Source organism: Balaenoptera physalus (assembly GCF_965194825.1).
Source record: "Balaenoptera physalus genome assembly, chromosome: 20".
Taxonomy (NCBI): Eukaryota; Metazoa; Chordata; class Mammalia; order Artiodactyla; family Balaenopteridae; genus Balaenoptera; species Balaenoptera physalus.
In genome coordinates this window covers 12,113,978-12,129,625 of record NC_138901.1, presented here as the reverse complement: position 1 = coordinate 12,129,625, position 15,648 = coordinate 12,113,978, and the positions used below count along the sequence as shown (strand labels likewise).

General features: G+C 57.5%; 3 protein-coding genes and 1 long non-coding RNA gene across 5 annotated transcripts in view; 2 read left to right on the top strand and 2 right to left on the bottom strand.

Annotated features, from left to right (window-relative positions):
- Window positions 1-2,182: 2,182 nt before the first annotated feature.
- PDE6G (phosphodiesterase 6G) lies at window positions 2,183-4,126 on the top strand. Its single transcript, XM_082441574.1, has 3 exons — window positions 2,183-2,495; window positions 2,970-3,010; window positions 3,495-4,126. The coding sequence occupies exons 1-3, from the start codon at window positions 2,350-2,352 to the stop codon at window positions 3,569-3,571; spliced, it is 264 nt and encodes an 87-aa protein (XP_082297700.1). The 5' UTR covers window positions 2,183-2,349; the 3' UTR covers window positions 3,572-4,126.
- A 473-nt stretch (window positions 4,127-4,599) lies between these two features.
- On the bottom strand, window positions 4,600-9,971 carry TSPAN10 (tetraspanin 10). The gene is made up of 3 exons (XM_082441573.1): window positions 8,981-9,971; window positions 7,120-7,712; window positions 4,600-5,753 (listed from the first exon to the last, which is right to left on the bottom strand). Exons 1-3 carry the CDS (start codon window positions 9,014-9,016, stop codon window positions 5,291-5,293), a joined length of 1,092 nt encoding a protein of 363 aa, XP_082297699.1. The 5' UTR covers window positions 9,017-9,971; the 3' UTR covers window positions 4,600-5,290.
- Window positions 9,972-12,343: 2,372 nt separating this feature from the next.
- Window positions 12,344-14,260, bottom strand: LOC309650347. Its single transcript, XR_014257535.1, has 3 exons — window positions 14,086-14,260; window positions 13,541-13,640; window positions 12,344-12,693 (listed from the first exon to the last, which is right to left on the bottom strand). It is a non-coding gene; the product is annotated as an uncharacterized lncRNA (long non-coding RNA).
- A 194-nt stretch (window positions 14,261-14,454) lies between these two features.
- NPLOC4 (NPL4 homolog, ubiquitin recognition factor) overlaps window positions 14,455-15,648 on the top strand; it is a 57,226-nt gene continuing 56,032 nt past the window's right edge. Inside the window, exon 1 of one of the 2 annotated variants that reach the window (XM_082441572.1) lies at window positions 14,455-14,606. In XM_082441572.1, the coding sequence (XP_082297698.1) occupies window positions 14,592-14,606 (15 nt within the window). In that variant the 5' untranslated portion in view covers window positions 14,455-14,591. The remainder of the gene's footprint in view (window positions 14,607-15,648) is intronic. The other variant, XM_082441571.1, reaches the window with a different exon arrangement.

The window sequence follows — 15,648 nt, the reverse complement described above, 5'->3', positions numbered from 1 at the left end:
TACAATAGAAAATGCACCACATGGCGTGAGCAGCAGGTGCAAAGGCCCTGGGGTGGAAGAGGCTCCTTGGAGCACAGAGAGCAAGAGGAAGGGATGAGAGGTGAGGCCAAAAAAGTGGATCGGGACAGGCTATACAGGGCTTTGGGGGCCACAAAGGCGGGTTCCTCAGCAGTCAGGACAGTAAGGGTGGGGAGGCCTAAGACAGCAGCCAGTGCCTTCTCATCCTTGCTTCAAAAATGAGCAGCTTCAGGAGAGTCTGGCTGTTCATGGTCACACGTCCCGTTCCTGCCTTGACCCTGTCCCCGGCTCATCCTTCCTTCAGGCCCTTGACCGCACCTGAGCCCCTTCCCCCATCTCGGGGAATCCTCGGTGCTGCTACCCACCCCACAATCTCATTAGTGTGGTGTCAAGGCACAGTCCTAATCAGATTAGCCAGCTGCAGGATAAATGCCCAGCCGGCACCCTGCCTAAGGGAGGCCTGCTACTCACACCCATGGTCCCCTGAGACCTGCCCCAGTACTTGGTGAGTAATGACCTTCCCAGGTTGCTTTTCCTGGTGGCCACTTACCCAAGGGCGTTAGTGGGTATCTGCCCAGAGGGTGGGGAGTGGGCGGGATTTTCACCACCATCCTGAGGTGTGGGTCTGGGGGAGGCCACCTACTGCCCTGTTCACAGAGGACACCCAGCCCATCACCTCCTCTGTTCCTCATGCCAAATAGTGGTGCAGGCTGTCCCACAGGCTAGCAATGGTCTCGGAGCCTCAGGCCACACACAGTCAGCCAACCTGAGTGGGCACCAGCCACAGGCCGGGCTAGGGCCAGGGCAACTTGGGCAGCGGTTTCCATGGGGACAGCATCTGATAGTTGGCGCTCTATCAGGGCTCAGAGCTGCCCACGCCAGGCCAATGGCCTGGGACTACAGAAGGGGTCCAGCTGGGCCTACACTACCTAGGCTGTGAGGAGTGGGTGTCGTGGGGTTTGAGCAGCCGGGGCCACCAGAACTGCTGCTGTCCAACTTGGACCCCGTGTAGATCCAGCTCCTGTCCCCTGGTTCCTCTCAGGCTGCTGCTGGTTCCGGCACAGAGACCGAACCTTAGGGAAGGAAGGTCCACAGTGGGGTCCACCCAATCCCAGGTGCCCCGGCACCTACAACCAGGCTGGTAGAACCACCTGTTCTTTTTTTTTTTTTTTTTAATTTTATTTATTTATTTTATTTATGGCTGTGTTGGGTCTTCGTTTCTGTGCCAGGGCTTTCTCCAGCTGTGGCAAGCGGGGGCCACCCTTCATCGCGGTGCGCGGGCTTCTCACTATCGCGGCCTCTCTCGTTGCGGGGCACAGGCTCCAGACGCGCAGGCTCAGTAATTGTGGCTCACGGGCCCAGTTGCTCCGCGGCATGTGGGATTTTCCCAGACCAGGGCTCGAACCCGTGTCCCCCGCATTGGCAGGCAGATTCTCAACCACTGCGCCACCAGGGAAGCCCCGAACCACCTGTTCTTGCCCCCCGGTTGATCTCAGCCCTAATACTCTAGCAGGCAGCCAGCGGTGGCCGCAGGCTGGAGTCAGGCATTGCAGCCCACAAGTGGGGGTGGGGGCAAGAAACGGGACCCAAGAGGTGGTGCCTGAGGCATCCAGTGCCAGGGCAGCGGCTCCTCTCTGCATCATGTACTTAGCCCCAGAACTTTCTGGGCTTATAGTGGACCCTGAGGAATTAGGGTCTCCCTCTGGTGCTAATAGGCTTAGAGGAAGGTGAGCTGCCCCTGGCCTAGGTCACCAGAGCTTAGGGCATCCAGGGGGAGACTCCGGGGGAGAGGAGGAGGGGAGGTCACCCTGTGCAGTGGGTTCAAGGACACCAGCAGGTGATTCTGGTGCCCAGTGAGTGGCTGGGGCGGGGGGCGGGGGCGGGGGGAGGCAGGGTATTTACCAGCAGAGGGAAGATGCTGCTGGGGCCAGGGCTACACAGCTCGCCTGGGCGTTTCATTGTGACACAGGCCCCTCCCCTGCCCTCCCATTTCTCGGGTTACCATTATTGGCACCGCTAGGTGCCTAACATGCCACCATGAATGAGACCAAGTGTTCCACCCCAGGGACTGGGATGGGGAATGCAGGAGAAGGGGGAGGCAGTGAGGAGGGGCACACCGGGGGGGCACCCAGCACTCTCACCCCCTGCCTGGGGCTCCCTGGGACAGGGGGCTGCTGTTTGGGTCCTACTGGGGACCGGTGGGTCTCACGTTTCAGGGTTTCCTCTGCTCTGGTGGGTTGAGACCTGAGAGGCAGGTCGGAAGCAGGAGGGCCCACAGCGTGAGGGAGTCCAGAAGCCGAAGGTCGCCGCGGGGTCTCTGCCAGCCTGGCCATGAACCTGGAGCCGCCCAAGGCCGAGATCCGGTCGGCCACCAGGGTGATTGGGGGGCCCGTCACTCCCAGGAAAGGGCCCCCCAAATTTAAGCAGCGGCAAACCAGGCAGTTCAAGAGCAAGCCCCCCAAGAAAGGCGTCCAAGGGTAAGCAGAGCTGTGGGAAGGCTGGCCCTGAGCGGGGTGGAGGGCCCACCTGCTGCACAAGAGGGAGATGGGGCTGCACTTCAGGTTGGGGGGCTGGGTGGGGCCTCAGCCACCCTTTGCTAGTGGAAGGTGGTCCCATCCTCTTAAGCAGGTGGTGCGAGTCTTGAGGGCCTGAGCCGGCCTGTCTCAGGGTGCCCCATTCCCTGGCACGGGGGGCGGGGGGTGGAGGGGTCTGGGAGGGCAGGGGTTCCCGTCACCCTCTCTAGCTGTTCTTGTCTGGAAAGCACACCCACCCGCGGCCACCCAGACACTCAGCCACAGCCCCACCAACTGATATGTCTCCCTGCACCCAAAGAGCCCCACGTGTACACACCCAGGACACACTCAGACACACCACGTTTCCAGGAACCTGCACTCAAGTGTATGCACGCCCCCTCTCCGCTCTTCCTGGCCCTGACCGCTCTGTTCTTGTAGGTTTGGTGACGACATCCCCGGAATGGAAGGCCTGGGAACAGGTATGACAGCGACTAGCGTCCACCCAGGTCCCCCCCACTTGCCCACCCCTCAGTGTGCCTGGGGCCCCATCACCCCTGCCCCTGCTTCCTCAGGCAGAGGCTCACTTAGGGCACCACCCCCAGCTGTCCTTCCTTTTTTTTTCCCAACTTCAAGCTTCAGACACCACCCGAGTGGGGTTGTTCCTACTCAGCGGGTCCACCGAGTGCTTGGAGGGGCTGGAAAAGAACAAAGCTCTTGCTGTCCCCTCCCCCCAGCAGCAAGGCCCACCTTCCTCTGGCCCCCTCCCTGGGCCTGCTGCACCCACTCTCTTCCTGGGCAGGGCGCCCATTCGACACACCCCAAAGGTGGTATGTCCTGAAAGGAGGGCTCTACACCCTGGACTTATACTCTCACCATTGGGGTGTGGACAACAGGGCCCAGAGGGGATGGTGGCTCCTGGGGCCTTGGGACCCTCCTGGACCCACTGGCCCCCTTGTCCTGCAGACATCACTGTCATCTGCCCATGGGAGGCTTTCAACCACCTGGAGCTGCATGAGCTGGCCCAGTACGGCATCATCTAGCACTGGACCCCGGCCCTTGGCCCCTCCATGCTGCTGCCCTCTCTGACCCCTGCTCAGGATTCCTGTGAGCAGGGCCGCTCCCCCCGCCGGGGGGTTCCAGAGTGTCCAGAGATTGTGTCTGGAGATCCCCGCAGGGCGGCGACCTCAGGCCTATGGAAGCTAGTTGCCAGGAGCCCACCAACTCCCTGTAGGATATCCTCTCCGGCCGGCCAGGCCCGGCTTAACTTCTGGAGACACTGGTCCACAGACCCTCTCCTCCCATGGCTGGAAAGCTAGGGCAGGCCTCCCAGGAGTGTCCCCTGTCCTGCCTGTCTGGGGGTGAGGACAAGCTCCCCCCACTAGCCCTTCCCAGCTGAGGCCCTTGCACTGGCGGAGTGGGTGGCAGGAGTCCTGCGGGCGTCAGTGAGAGAGCAAGACCCCTCTGGACCTGTCACACCAGCAGGATGCTTGTCCTTTCCAACACGGCCCATGCTTGCTGTCCTGTTTCAAATAAAATTAGTGTGTCCTCCACCACTTGTCTGGGATGTGTTGTCAGTGGGGGCAGGGCCCAAGGGTGGAGTCTCTTCAGCAAGAGTGGATGGATGTGGGCACAGGTGGCAGGGATGGCAGGGGCCTGGCCAGGCTGAGGGAAGGAAGCACATCGGGCACTGAGCCAGGCTCTTCATGGCTGGATTGGGGCAAGGCAGGCAGCCCCACGTACTCCAGGGGCCAGAGCTCAGGTCAGGGGGAGGGAACGCCTATCTGCTCCTCACAGGTGAGGAGACAGGTGCAGGGAGATTGGGCCCAGCCAGCCCATCCTTACTGTCCACTAAAGCTGGACAGACGCCCACCAGTAACCCTGCAATTCCACTCCTGACACCACACCCAGGGGAAGCAGGGCACGCTGCCACACACAAACCTGCGGGAAACTGCCCCCAGTGGCAGTCATCTTCGGGAAGCTGCCCAAGTGCCACAAGGACGTCGGGGGGTCTGTTCACACAGCAGTGACCAGAGAGTGACTTTCAGGAAGGGGGCCCCTGTGACCGCGTTTATGTGAAGGCCAGAAAAAGCCATGCTAACCAAAGGCGACAAAGTTCCAACAGGGGTGACCTCGAGGAGGAGACGAAGGGCCCTGCTGGGGCTGGATCTAGACCTGGTAGTGGGTCCACAGGTGTGTGGATAAGTAAGAACCCTCAGGCTGCCCACTTAAGGTTGGTGCAATTTACTGTATAAGTGATACATCTCAATAAAACTAACCCCCTCCAATAAAAAAGCACTCTGGAGAGAGAGGCCTGGGCTTCATCCTCAACCACCGCAATGGACAGGAAAGGGGGAGGTGGCCCCAGAGGAGAGCAGGGGCCAGGCTATAGTGAGGACATGGGGACTCATAGACTGGGCTTGGAGGTGTTGGAAGTGGAGGGTCAGTGGTGAGGGTCAAAAGTGGTCAGATGTGGAGATCGGAAGTGAGGGTTGGGGTGAGGGTCCGAGTTGGGGCTCGGTGGCAGGATTTCATCCAGTCTTGCTCACCCCCCACTCTCCCTGCCAGCCAGGCTTTGCAAGCACCCTCTGTGGGAGGCAGACGCTGGCCAGGCAGTCGTTGGGGTCAGCTTACACTCGGACCATGGCAGCGTTTGCAAGCAAGTGGGCAGTGTGGGGGAAAGGGGACCCTGGGGAGCCAGAGGCCAGCAGGTGGAGGAGGCCTGGGGGCCCAAGGTGTGTGTCCACAAGCACCAAGGCGGGTTATTCTGACACCTTCCCTGGGAGGGGAGGGTAGGCCTGCAGCCCCAGACCCCATCCCGGTGCCCTGGTCTTTCGTCTCACCTGCCAGTCAGCCCGGGACCAGTTTGGCAGAGGGGAGGGCACTGAGTCTGGGGGTCCTGTGGACAAGCCCTCACTCTCTGCTGCCCTCTTGTGGACATCCAGGGCCCTCACCAGCTGGGTGGCCAGCAGGAGCTCTGCCCCCTGGACCACCACGACCACGATGGCGTAGCCACCTGCAGCCCAGATGTTGCTGTGCAGCCACTGGAGGAGTGGGGGCCCGCAGCCCTCCAAGTGCACCACCCTCTGGGCCGCGTCCTCATCCAGGCCCAGGGCCCCGAAGCCACACTGGTCATTGACTGAGGCTCCATCTTCCCAGGGGTCGATACAGCAGGAGGCAGGAAGGCTGCAGGCCTGGACCCCAGGGGAGCTGCAGTTAAAGTACCTGCAAGGGCATAAGGAAGCATCAGTCTGGAGGGCAGGGCCCCTGGTCCAGGACCCCAGCGCTGTGTGGAATGTCTCCTACCCACCTTCAAACTTCCATGGCCACACACACACATAGGCATGCAGGCATGCACATGTGCATGCATGCAAGCACATAGGCATGAATGCACACACACATGCACACAGCAGGAATCCACACCGGCAGGCATGTACACACACATGCACACTCACACACACTTGTGTACACACAGACACACACACACAATACCCAGCTCTCTATAATTCATCCCAGCACTGGGTAGCCCTCTGCACATGCTTCTTGGTTAGAAGGCACACACTGCGTAAGACAGTTGAAGGGAGGCAAGGGCTTTATGGGGGCTGGAAGTAAGATGGCCTCGCTCCACAGATGCTGCTGAGTTGGTCTGAGCAGCAGAGCTGGAGTGGGAGAAGGTGGGTTGAGGACTGGTAGAGGCTTCTGTAGTGGTCACTGGGTTGTGGTGGGGGCATGAGGGGCCACACTGGGCAGCAACAAGGGACAGGAGTCTTGGGAGGAGCTCGCAGGGCCTCGAGAGACTATTGCCCCTGTCACCCACTTCAGGCAGCCCTCAGGTGCCCTTGGCCTTTGACTGGCGGCCAGGGCCCTGTGACCAGCAGGCTCCCTCGCCCTCCTTCACAGGCAGTCTCATCTCCTTGAAGAACGGGCTTCACTAAGGCAGGGGCTTGGAGGTCGGCAGGCTGGGTGGCATCACAACACCAGAAAGGGCTGCCACGGACCCAAAGTCACACTCAGCCACCAAATGAGAACAATCCAGATGGGTGCTTCTAAGGTGCCCAGAAAGAAGGGCCCAGCATGTCTCAGGGACTGTTAGGTACAAATGGCTGGTTTTCAAGAGTCTCCATATGGCTCTAAACACACACATGTACACACACACAAACACACACACACACACACACACACACACACACACGCAGTGGACGGAGAACTATGGAGTCATAGTCCAAAATGATGTCCTGAATTAAACTAAAAGTTATTTTCAATTGACATTGAGATGTACGATGTCCTTACTGAAAAAGAAAAAAAAAAACAACCCCCAAAAGTGACTTTCTAGGTCTACTGGCTGAGCTTCTCTATTAACATCCCTGCATGACCATGTGGCCCTGGCTGGGCCTGAGTGTGTACATGCGCAAGTGTGCCCACATGCGCGTGTGTGCACATATGCGTACGGGTGAGGAGCCTGTACAGGTGACTTTGTGTATGGGTGAGTCTGTGCATGTGAGTGTGTGTGTGGCCCGCCTCCTCTCCAGCCCCAGGGACCCTGCCGGCCACCACAGGGCTGCCCTCTGCCCTTGCAGGCTCTAGGACTCACAGGTTCCACTGCCAGTCCTGGTAGGAGGCCACCCCGCAGCACTGCAGCCCGAGCTGAACTTGGTCAATGAGGAAGCACAAGTCTGGGTCGTCTTGGTAGTGTGTGATGGCCATGTGTAGGACGTGCTCCAGGTCATCCTGTAACTGGCCCCAGAAGGCCACCACCAGGGCCCCTGCCACGGCCTCTAGCACCAGAAAGGCGAGGATGCCCCCAGAGAAGCAGCGCAGCAGAAAGGCGTTCTCGCAGAGGGCGCCCAGGCAGCCTGCCAGGCTCACCGCACTGAACGCCAGCCCGCCCAGCACCAGCCCCAGCATGGGGTCTGCGGGCAGGGGGCCCCCCCAACTACTCCCCAGAGACCCCTTGACGGCCAGGCCCCAGAGCCCGATGGCCAGGGCCAGCAGGCTGAGCAGAGAGAAGACGAAGTTGGACAGGAAGATCAGGCACTTGAGGCAGCTGCTTCCCCAGGGGAAGCAGCAGGCCAGGACCCCCCCAAGGCCTGCCCTCCGGGCCTGGTCCTCCCAGGGTGCTGGCCCTGGGTGACGTGAAGTGAGGGGGCTGCTCCCGGCGAGGGGTGGTTCCTGACCCCCAGCATCCTGCAGAGGGAGGAAGAAGAGGGAGGTCTCACCAGGGCAACCCTCTTCACTCAGACCCTGTGACACTCAGCTGGGAGCAGGGTCAGAGCCTGCAGCGGGGAGGAAGCTGGACGGTGAAGGCCGAAGGGGGTGCTCAAAGACCCTAGAAGGCCAGGGACGTGGGAGCCTTAAGGCTTGTCCTGCTCGGCCAAGCAGCAGAGGGGACGGTGAGGGGCTCTGGGGGCAGGGAGAGGAGAGGCCAGGAGACTGGGGCTCTGTGGGTTGCAGGGCCTCCCAAGGACCCCACCTTGCCCTCCAGCAGGACGCTCAGCCAAGCTCGGGGGCCCTGGCCTTACCACGGAGTAAATTAACAGGGTGCTGATGGTTGCGGGGGCCCACCCCCTCTCTCGGTTCCCCCCACCCTCCTCTTGGTTCCCCAGCAGAGGACTGGCTCACTGATCATGAGGTTGGGAGAAGCTGCAAAGCCAGTTCCATTTGGCCCCTTGATGGACAGTCTCCACTTCAGATATGCCTGCCTCCGCAGCCCCTCCACTGGCAGGCAGGTATGGGAGGGCTTCTGCCCCCTCTCTGCAGGGGGAGGGGCAGCAGGCCCTTGAGTTTGGTTGTGGGGGAAGAATGAGGAAGCTAAGGCCCCAGGCCTGGGCAGGGCTCCCAGTTTACCAGGAAGAAGCTGGCCCTTCACTCCCCACCTGTCTGACTGCATCAGAGCAGAGGAAAGGAGGGTTATTGATCAGCCCCCCCAGAACTCAACAAGTCAGTAAGAGCAAAAGGACAGGCTGCCGGCATTGGCCTTCAGCCCCTTCTGCACCCTGAGCCAGAGCCCACCCCCCGACCCGCCAGATCCACGGGGAGACCTGCCAGATCTCTTGGGCAGGGGCCATACCGGGCTGAGCGGATGGCAGCCTTGAGGAGGGGGCAACAGGGAGGTGAGAAGGCAGGGCAGGTCACAGGTGGGTGGGGGACAGGGAAAATGTGAGGGTGGCCTGATGGCCCTGGTGGGCACCATCCCCTGGGTGTGTGCTTTCCTTGGGGTGTGGACGCACCCCATGCCGTGTCAAACACAAGGGCAAGGGCGGGCCACCTTTCAGAGTCTGAACAGGGCGCTGGGGGAGGTTAAGGCACCTGACTAATAAAGCCCCACCCCAATCTTAGCAGCTCCTCCTGAGTACCCACCTCCTGGCTAGCTCACAACATGGCTCTGGTGGGCCAGGGGGGGGAACCCAGCCGGGGACACCTCCAACCCCGGCAGGCCTCCGGGCACTGCTTACCTGGGACAGCAGGGGGCTCCTTTCCCCCTCCTCCATCCTCCACCAGGACAGGTGTGCTGGTCCCCCGCCGGCCTCTCTGGCTGGGACACCAGGGCTGGTGCTGCCTGTGCCCCCGGCTGCTCTGTGAGCTGTGAGCCCCACCGGGACTTCGCAGTCACGATCGGATCATGTGAGGAGTCACAGTTCAGGGCTTAAGACAGCCTCTGCTTGTTGAGATGCAAAGGATCCTTCTTCTTGAGCCCAGGTTCTTGGCCTCGCTCTGTGCAGGCATGACGTGGGTGGGGCTGTCAGGGGGCAGGCCTCATGGTCATCACCACAGGGCCCCAGTGCGGGCCTCAGCCTGGCGGGTTCAGCGCTGCCCCTCAGCTCAGCCCGAAGATCAGACCCTGGCTCCCAGTGACAGCCCGGGAGACCTGCCCACAGCTAAATGCTAGTTTATCCCGATTTATTCACTGCAAGAAAGAAGTTTTATGTATATATATGCATATACATACATATATACGTATGTATATATATGTGCGTATATATATTTTGAATTTTTTATTTATTTATTTATTTTAATTTTATTTTTGGCTGCATTGGGTCTTCGTTGTTGCGCGCAGGCTTTCTCTAGTTGTGGCGAGCAGGGGCTACTGCTCGTTGCGGTGCGCAGGCTTGTCATTTCAGTGGCTTCTCTTGTTGTGGAGCATGGGCTCTAGGCGTGCGGGCTTCAGCAGTTGTCGCTCACAGGCTCTAGAGAGCAGGCTCAGTAGTTACTGCACACGGGCTTAGTTGATCCGCAGCATGTGGGATCTTCCCGGACCAGGGATCGAACCTGTGTTCCCTGCATTGGCAGGCGGATTCTTAACTACTGCGCCACCAGGGAAGTCCCTATATGTGTATATTTGAAGTGCCTTTATTTTTTATCTTTTTAAAGATTTATTATTTATTTTATTTTTGGTTGCATCGGGTCTTAGTTGTGGCCCGCAGGCTCCAGGGTGTGTGGGCTCTCTAGCTGAGGTGCACGAGCTCAGTAGCCGTGGCGTGGGCTTAGTTGCCCCACAGCATGTGGGATCTTAGTTCGCCGACCAGGGATCGAACCCGCGTCCCCTGCATCGTAAGGCGGATTCTTTACCACTGGACCCCCCAGGGAAGTCCCTCTTTATTTATTTATTTATTTTTAAATCACTGGCTAGATCACATCCTTCCTGGTTTTGAGGTGGCTGGGATCCCCCACCCTCTGAGCTTCTCAGGAGTAGGACTTTGTCACGGTAACTATTGTGCCCTAGTGCTTGGAGGGACCCCAGCCGTGCACCTGCCACCTCTGCAGGCAGAGATGTGCTCCAGGCTCCCTGACCCTGCATTGTCGGCCCTCTCACCCCGGCTTGGATGCGGTGGAAAGACTGGCTCAGAGCAAACCCCTACCCACCACCAACTCTGGAAGACCTTGGGTACGCACCCCCACGCCTCCTGAGTCCTGCCTGTGGAGCGCGTGAGGCTATGACGTGCGTCGACGCTGCTGTTGGCTGCTGGGGCCGGAGGCCGTGGTGGGGGCAGAGGCTGCCAGGGGCCCCTCTGCAAACACGTGTGCGTGGCAGGAAATAGGGTGGCCTCCAGGGTATGTGCCCCGTCCCGTCTCCACCATCCTCCCCACTCCCTTTCTCAGCTTCTTCCGTTTGATGTTTAAGCCCAGCCTCTTTTCCTCCATTTACTCACCACTTTACAGTCCAGCCACACGGGCTGCTTGCTGGGCCTGAAACGCCTGGCACTCGTGTGCCCTGACCTATGCCATCCCCTGAAATCTCCTCCTGGTGTTCAGTTCCAGAGTAGTACGGCCGAGGGAGCACTTTTCATTTTTATTTGCTTCATTTGTCTGTGTTCTTGCTTTGGGTCCGCCACTAGCTTCTCCCAGAACGACCACCCCACGGGGCCCAGCCTACACTCCGGCAGAGGGCCAGCTGAGTTTTAAGCCACTGAATGAGGAGAGTTCGTTAATACAGCATTATTGTGAGCACAGATGACTGACACAGGGTTTATTCTCTGTCAGGGACTGTTCTGAGCCCTGCAGTACAACAGTGAGGAAACCTGACAATCCCCCGTCCTCAGGCGCTTACATTTGAGTACAGGGGAAATCACAGAGTAAGCAAAGAAACAACTAAATATATCCTATTTTATAAGGTCATGAGTGTTATGAAGCAAGGAAAGGAAATGGCTGGGGGAGGGTGTTGTCTTATATCAGGTGATCAGAGAGGCCTCACTGTAGGAAAATGTTTGGTTCCTAGGTATACACCCAAAAGGACTGAAAACAGAGACTCACACAAATACATGGATATACACGTTCACAGCAGCCAAAAGGTGGAAACAATCCAGGTGTCCATCAATGAAGAATGGATAAACAAAATGTGCTCCATCCATACCGTGGATTATTCAGCCATAAAATGGAAAGAAGTTCTAACACAGGCTACAACATGGATGAACCTTGAAAACACGGTGCTCAGTGAAAGAAGCCAGACACAAAAGTCCACATACAGTACGATTCCACTTATATAAAATATTCAGAATAGGTGAAGCCATAGAGACAGAAGGTAGATTAGTGGTTGCCAGTGGCTGGGGGAGGGGGAAATGGCGGCTACTGCTGAAGGAGTGTAGGGTTTCCTTCCGGGAGTGATGAAAATACTTTAGGACGAGGTAGAGGAGGTGGTTGTACGACACTGGGAATGTACTACATGATACTGAGTTTTTCCCTTTAAAATGGTTAACTGTATGTTCTGTGAATTTCGTATCAATTTAAAAAAAGAAAAGAAGAGGGCTGAGAAGAAGCCGAAGGAAAAGAGGGAACGAGGGACTTCCCTGGTGGCCCAGTGGTTAAGACTCCTCACTTCCAATGCAAGCGGCGCAGGTTCAATCCCCAGTCAAGGAACTACGATCCCACGTGCCACATGGCGTGGCCAAGAAGAAAAAAAAAAAGAAAAGAGGGAACGAACCTCGTGGATTTTCTCAGGTCAAGGTCCCTGCGAGGCCAACCCTGGTCACTGCGGAGTGTCTCAGGATCCAGACCCGGGAAGGAAGCAGCATTGTGCTGGTGGAGGGAGAAGGCGAGCTGTCAGGCAATCTCAACAAAGTCCTCGGTGATCCCCGCAGCTCGGATGGCCTGCAGAGTTGTCCCAGATTGAGACATGGGGCTGGGCCTTGATAGCCATCCACTGTTATTGGGCATGAGCTGCCTGGGGAAGGGACCGTGATCTGGGGTGAGCACAGTCCCCGAAGGGGAGCTCAGCCAGTGCTGCCAGCAACTTCAGTCTGAGGGCAGTGCACTTGGCACACACTGTAACTGAATGTGGGGTCCAGCTGCTCGCTGCTCAAAAGCCAATAAAGAGGCAAGGCTGGTGGAAAGGAAAGTTTGCTTTATTTCTGAGGCTGGCAATTGTGGGGTCTAGGGAAGGGGAAGGGCAGACTCCTGTCCAAAGGCCGACTCCCCTCCACTGACAACCAGTGGGCAAGAGCTTTTATAGACGGAGAGAGGGGGCTACATGCAGAGACAGCACAGTCAGCTCTGATGGTCATCTTGAAATTGGTCATCGGTGGTCTGACCAGCATCATCTCGATTGTTTTAAGTACAGTTAATCTTCAGTTCCAGGGTCAGTTTGTTCCCATTTCCATGAGGCCAATTCTCAGAATTGTGGCAGCTTCTGTCATGGCTACAGTCTGGACATCATGTAGTTAACTTCTTCCACCTGGTGGGGGTTTCAGTATCTATAAAACAGCTCACAGGACACGGCTCAGAATACTATCTATAGCCCTTGAGGAGGAACTAAAGGTCCTTGACTTTGCTTAAACTATTATTGTTTTGTCCCCTTTGACTATTTTCCTTTGTTTTTGTATTTTCTCATTTCTCTGATTAAACTTATTTTTCGGCTAAAGTTTTTCCACACACAAAAGGCAGGCGGAAGACATGGGGGGCATAGACCATAGGGTCCTGTTCTGTTTCAACACTAGGCTGATGTGTGCAGGAAGAGCGTTTCAGGCCCTGTAAAGTACCTTAGGTGGGAGCAAGCCTGGAAAGTTTGAAGAAGGATGGCTGTTCGAATTTTGCTCCAAGTGAGATGGGGAGATGACAGGTGTTGAGTAATGTGCATCCCAACCTGACTCATGCTTTAAAAGGACCACTCAGGCTGCTGTGCTGCAGGCAGAAGGTCAGGGCAAGGATGGGAGCTGGAGGTCAGGCCTTGTGCAGCCAAACTGTCTCTTCCTCAAAGGGGACACTCCCAGCCTCATCAGTTACCGCAATCAGGCTCCAAAGCCAGGCTGAGAGACGGTCATCACCTTTCAGGCCCCATCTCAGCCTTGTTCTGATATAGAGTAGCCTTCGGATGAAATCATAGTTACCACTACTGTTATGGGCCGAACTGCGTCCCCCCAAATTTATATATTGAAGTTCCAACCCCAGCACCTCAGAATGAGACTTAGAAGTAGGGCCTTTAAAGAGGTAATCAACTTAAAATCAGGCCATTAGGGTGGGCCATCCTCCAATGACCTTATAAGAAAAGGAAAATGGGACTCAGAGAGACACCAGGGATGCACCTGTACAGAGGAAAGACACAGGAGGAAGGCAGCTGTCTGCAAGCCAAGGAGAGAGGCCTCAGAAGAAACCAAACCGGCTGTCCCTCTGATCTCAGACTTCCTGCAGGGAGAGGAAATGAGAGTAACAACCTCCTAACTGTTTTCAGCACAGGAGACAAATAAACACAATCTGAAATTGAATCATGGGATTAAAAAACATAGTTTAGCCTCTTAGAGGTTTTCGTAACTTTTTTTTCATAACCATAGGCAAGGTCAGCTACCAAATGTGCAGGGCCCAGTGCAAAACAAAAATGTGGAGCTCCTTGCTGAAAACTATTAAATATTGCAAGACGGTGACGGCAGAGCATTGAATCAAGTGTGAGGCCATTCGGAGCCACACACGTGGGTGCGCATGAAGCTGGCCCTGGGGGCAATTTTAGGATACTGTATCTCTGTGGCAAAGAAGCATTTATCTAAAATGTGGTCGAAATTCATTCGTTTCTCTTATGTTAGATTCAGGGAAAATGCCTTCTTAAAAAATACATATCATGAAGGTATGATGTCACCTTCCCGAAGCTATTTCTCCATTTCCGTGGGACCAGCGAGGCGCTGGGAATGTCCAATCCGATCCCACAGACCGCTGACCGCTGTCTCGCTGTCCTGGGCGACACGCGCGTTTGCGCTTCCCTCCCGGCTTCTCCGCAGCGTCCCTCCACCGCGTGGCCAGCGTGGGGGTGGGGGTGGGGGGGTGGTGGGATGCCTCTCCGCGGGGAGCCCGGCGCGGGGCCGCCCTGCGCAAGCGCAGGCCGTTGGTAGGGCCGGAACCTGGTTGCGCGGCCGGAACCCGATTGCGCGGCCGGAACCCGGTTGCGCGGTCGCGCGGCCGGGGGAGCGCGTCGGGCGAGGCACCGGACGTCGCGTTGGTGGCGGCCGGGCGGTGAAGCTGGAGCGGCGGTGGCGGCGGCGGCCGGAGGCCGGGGCTGGGGCTGAGGCGGGGGTCGGGGCTGCAAGGCCCGCGGGGCGGCAGGCGGCGGCGGCCCGGGCCTCAAGCCCGGATACGGGAGCGGCCACCATGGCCGAGAGCATCGTGAGTGGGGCGGCCGGGCGGGAGGGCGCCGGGATGAGGCAGCAGATTTGCCGGCGCGGCCTGCGGAGAGGCCCAACGGCCCGCCCTCCTCTTCATGGGCCGGACGGGTGGCTGGGCTCCCGACCTCCTCTCTTCAGCTCCTCCCGTCCCCGGCCGACGGGGGAGGCCGGGCCGTCCGCGGGGCGTGGGTTGTGTCGGCCGTTCCATTCCTGGTCGCGGGGGTCGCGCTTGGAGGGGCTGCAGTTCCTCGGGGCCAGGGCTACGATCCCTTCTCGCCTCCTGTCCTTCTGTCTTGCCTCCTTCCGTCGCCCCAGTGAGTGCCTTGTCATGGGTCCCTTAAAAGGAGAGCACTTTCTACAAACGGGGACCCCCTCCCACGAGAGGAAGCTGCTAAGAAGGGAGACGGTGGCCTGGTGGATGGCAAGGAGACCTTGACAGCTACCTGTCTGTAAAGGGATGTTATAAAGGTTGATGTCATTTTGTACCCGAAGTCAGGGATTGACACTCCTTTTCCCCGCTTAAAGTTAAAAAAAAAAAAAAAGTGAAAATCAGAAAAAACTGGCCATCCCTTAACTTGTGGAACGTTTCCTCTCAGAAGTCAGTATGGCCGGAAAAAACCCAACAGACCAGCTGGACAGAAAAATTTTTGGTTAACGTTAAGGACCACTTGGAATTTCCTGGAGGAAGCAGAAGCAGTATGGGGTGGCAAGTCATGTTCAGAGTTTGGCCATGGGAGGGCCTCTGCAGTTTTGTCAGGTGTCGGGAATGGCATTCATCCTCCTCTCTGGATGCTCTGGGCTGCAGGAACCTCCAGCTCTGGACTTTCAGGCTTTCATCCAGTGACTCCTCCTAATGCAGCTCTCCATTCAGGGGCCCTGGCGTCTGCTCTGTGTTTCCCAGCCTGGAGATGAGCAGAGGGCATGAATGCCCCAAGAGAAACGAGCAACTGATTCCTTTTAAAATAAGATTTACTAGTCTTTGGTGACTCATTCTAGAAATAGGTTAAGAATTAGCACTCAAATCTGCTTCCAGACTTTCTTTT

Bases quoted from the DNA above. Each gene is read 5' to 3' on its own strand.
- PDE6G (XM_082441574.1), top strand. From the start codon at position 2,350: ATGAACCTGGAGCCGCCCAAGGCCGAGATCCGGTCGGCCACCAGGGTG. The intron at 2,496-2,969 runs GTAAGCAGAGCT...CTGTTCTTGTAG, and splicing joins CCCAAGAAAGGCGTCCAAGG to GTTTGGTGACGACATCCCCG. The intron at 3,011-3,494 runs GTATGACAGCGA...CTTGTCCTGCAG, and splicing joins AATGGAAGGCCTGGGAACAG to ACATCACTGTCATCTGCCCA.
- TSPAN10 (XM_082441573.1), bottom strand. From the start codon at position 9,016: ATGGAGGAGGGGGAAAGGAGCCCCCTGCTGTCCCAG. The intron at 7,713-8,980 runs GTAAGCAGTGCC...CTCCCTCTGCAG, and splicing joins GGAGCCCCCTGCTGTCCCAG to GATGCTGGGGGTCAGGAACC. The intron at 5,754-7,119 runs GTGAGTCCTAGA...ATGCCCTTGCAG, and splicing joins CAGGACTGGCAGTGGAACCT to GTACTTTAACTGCAGCTCCC.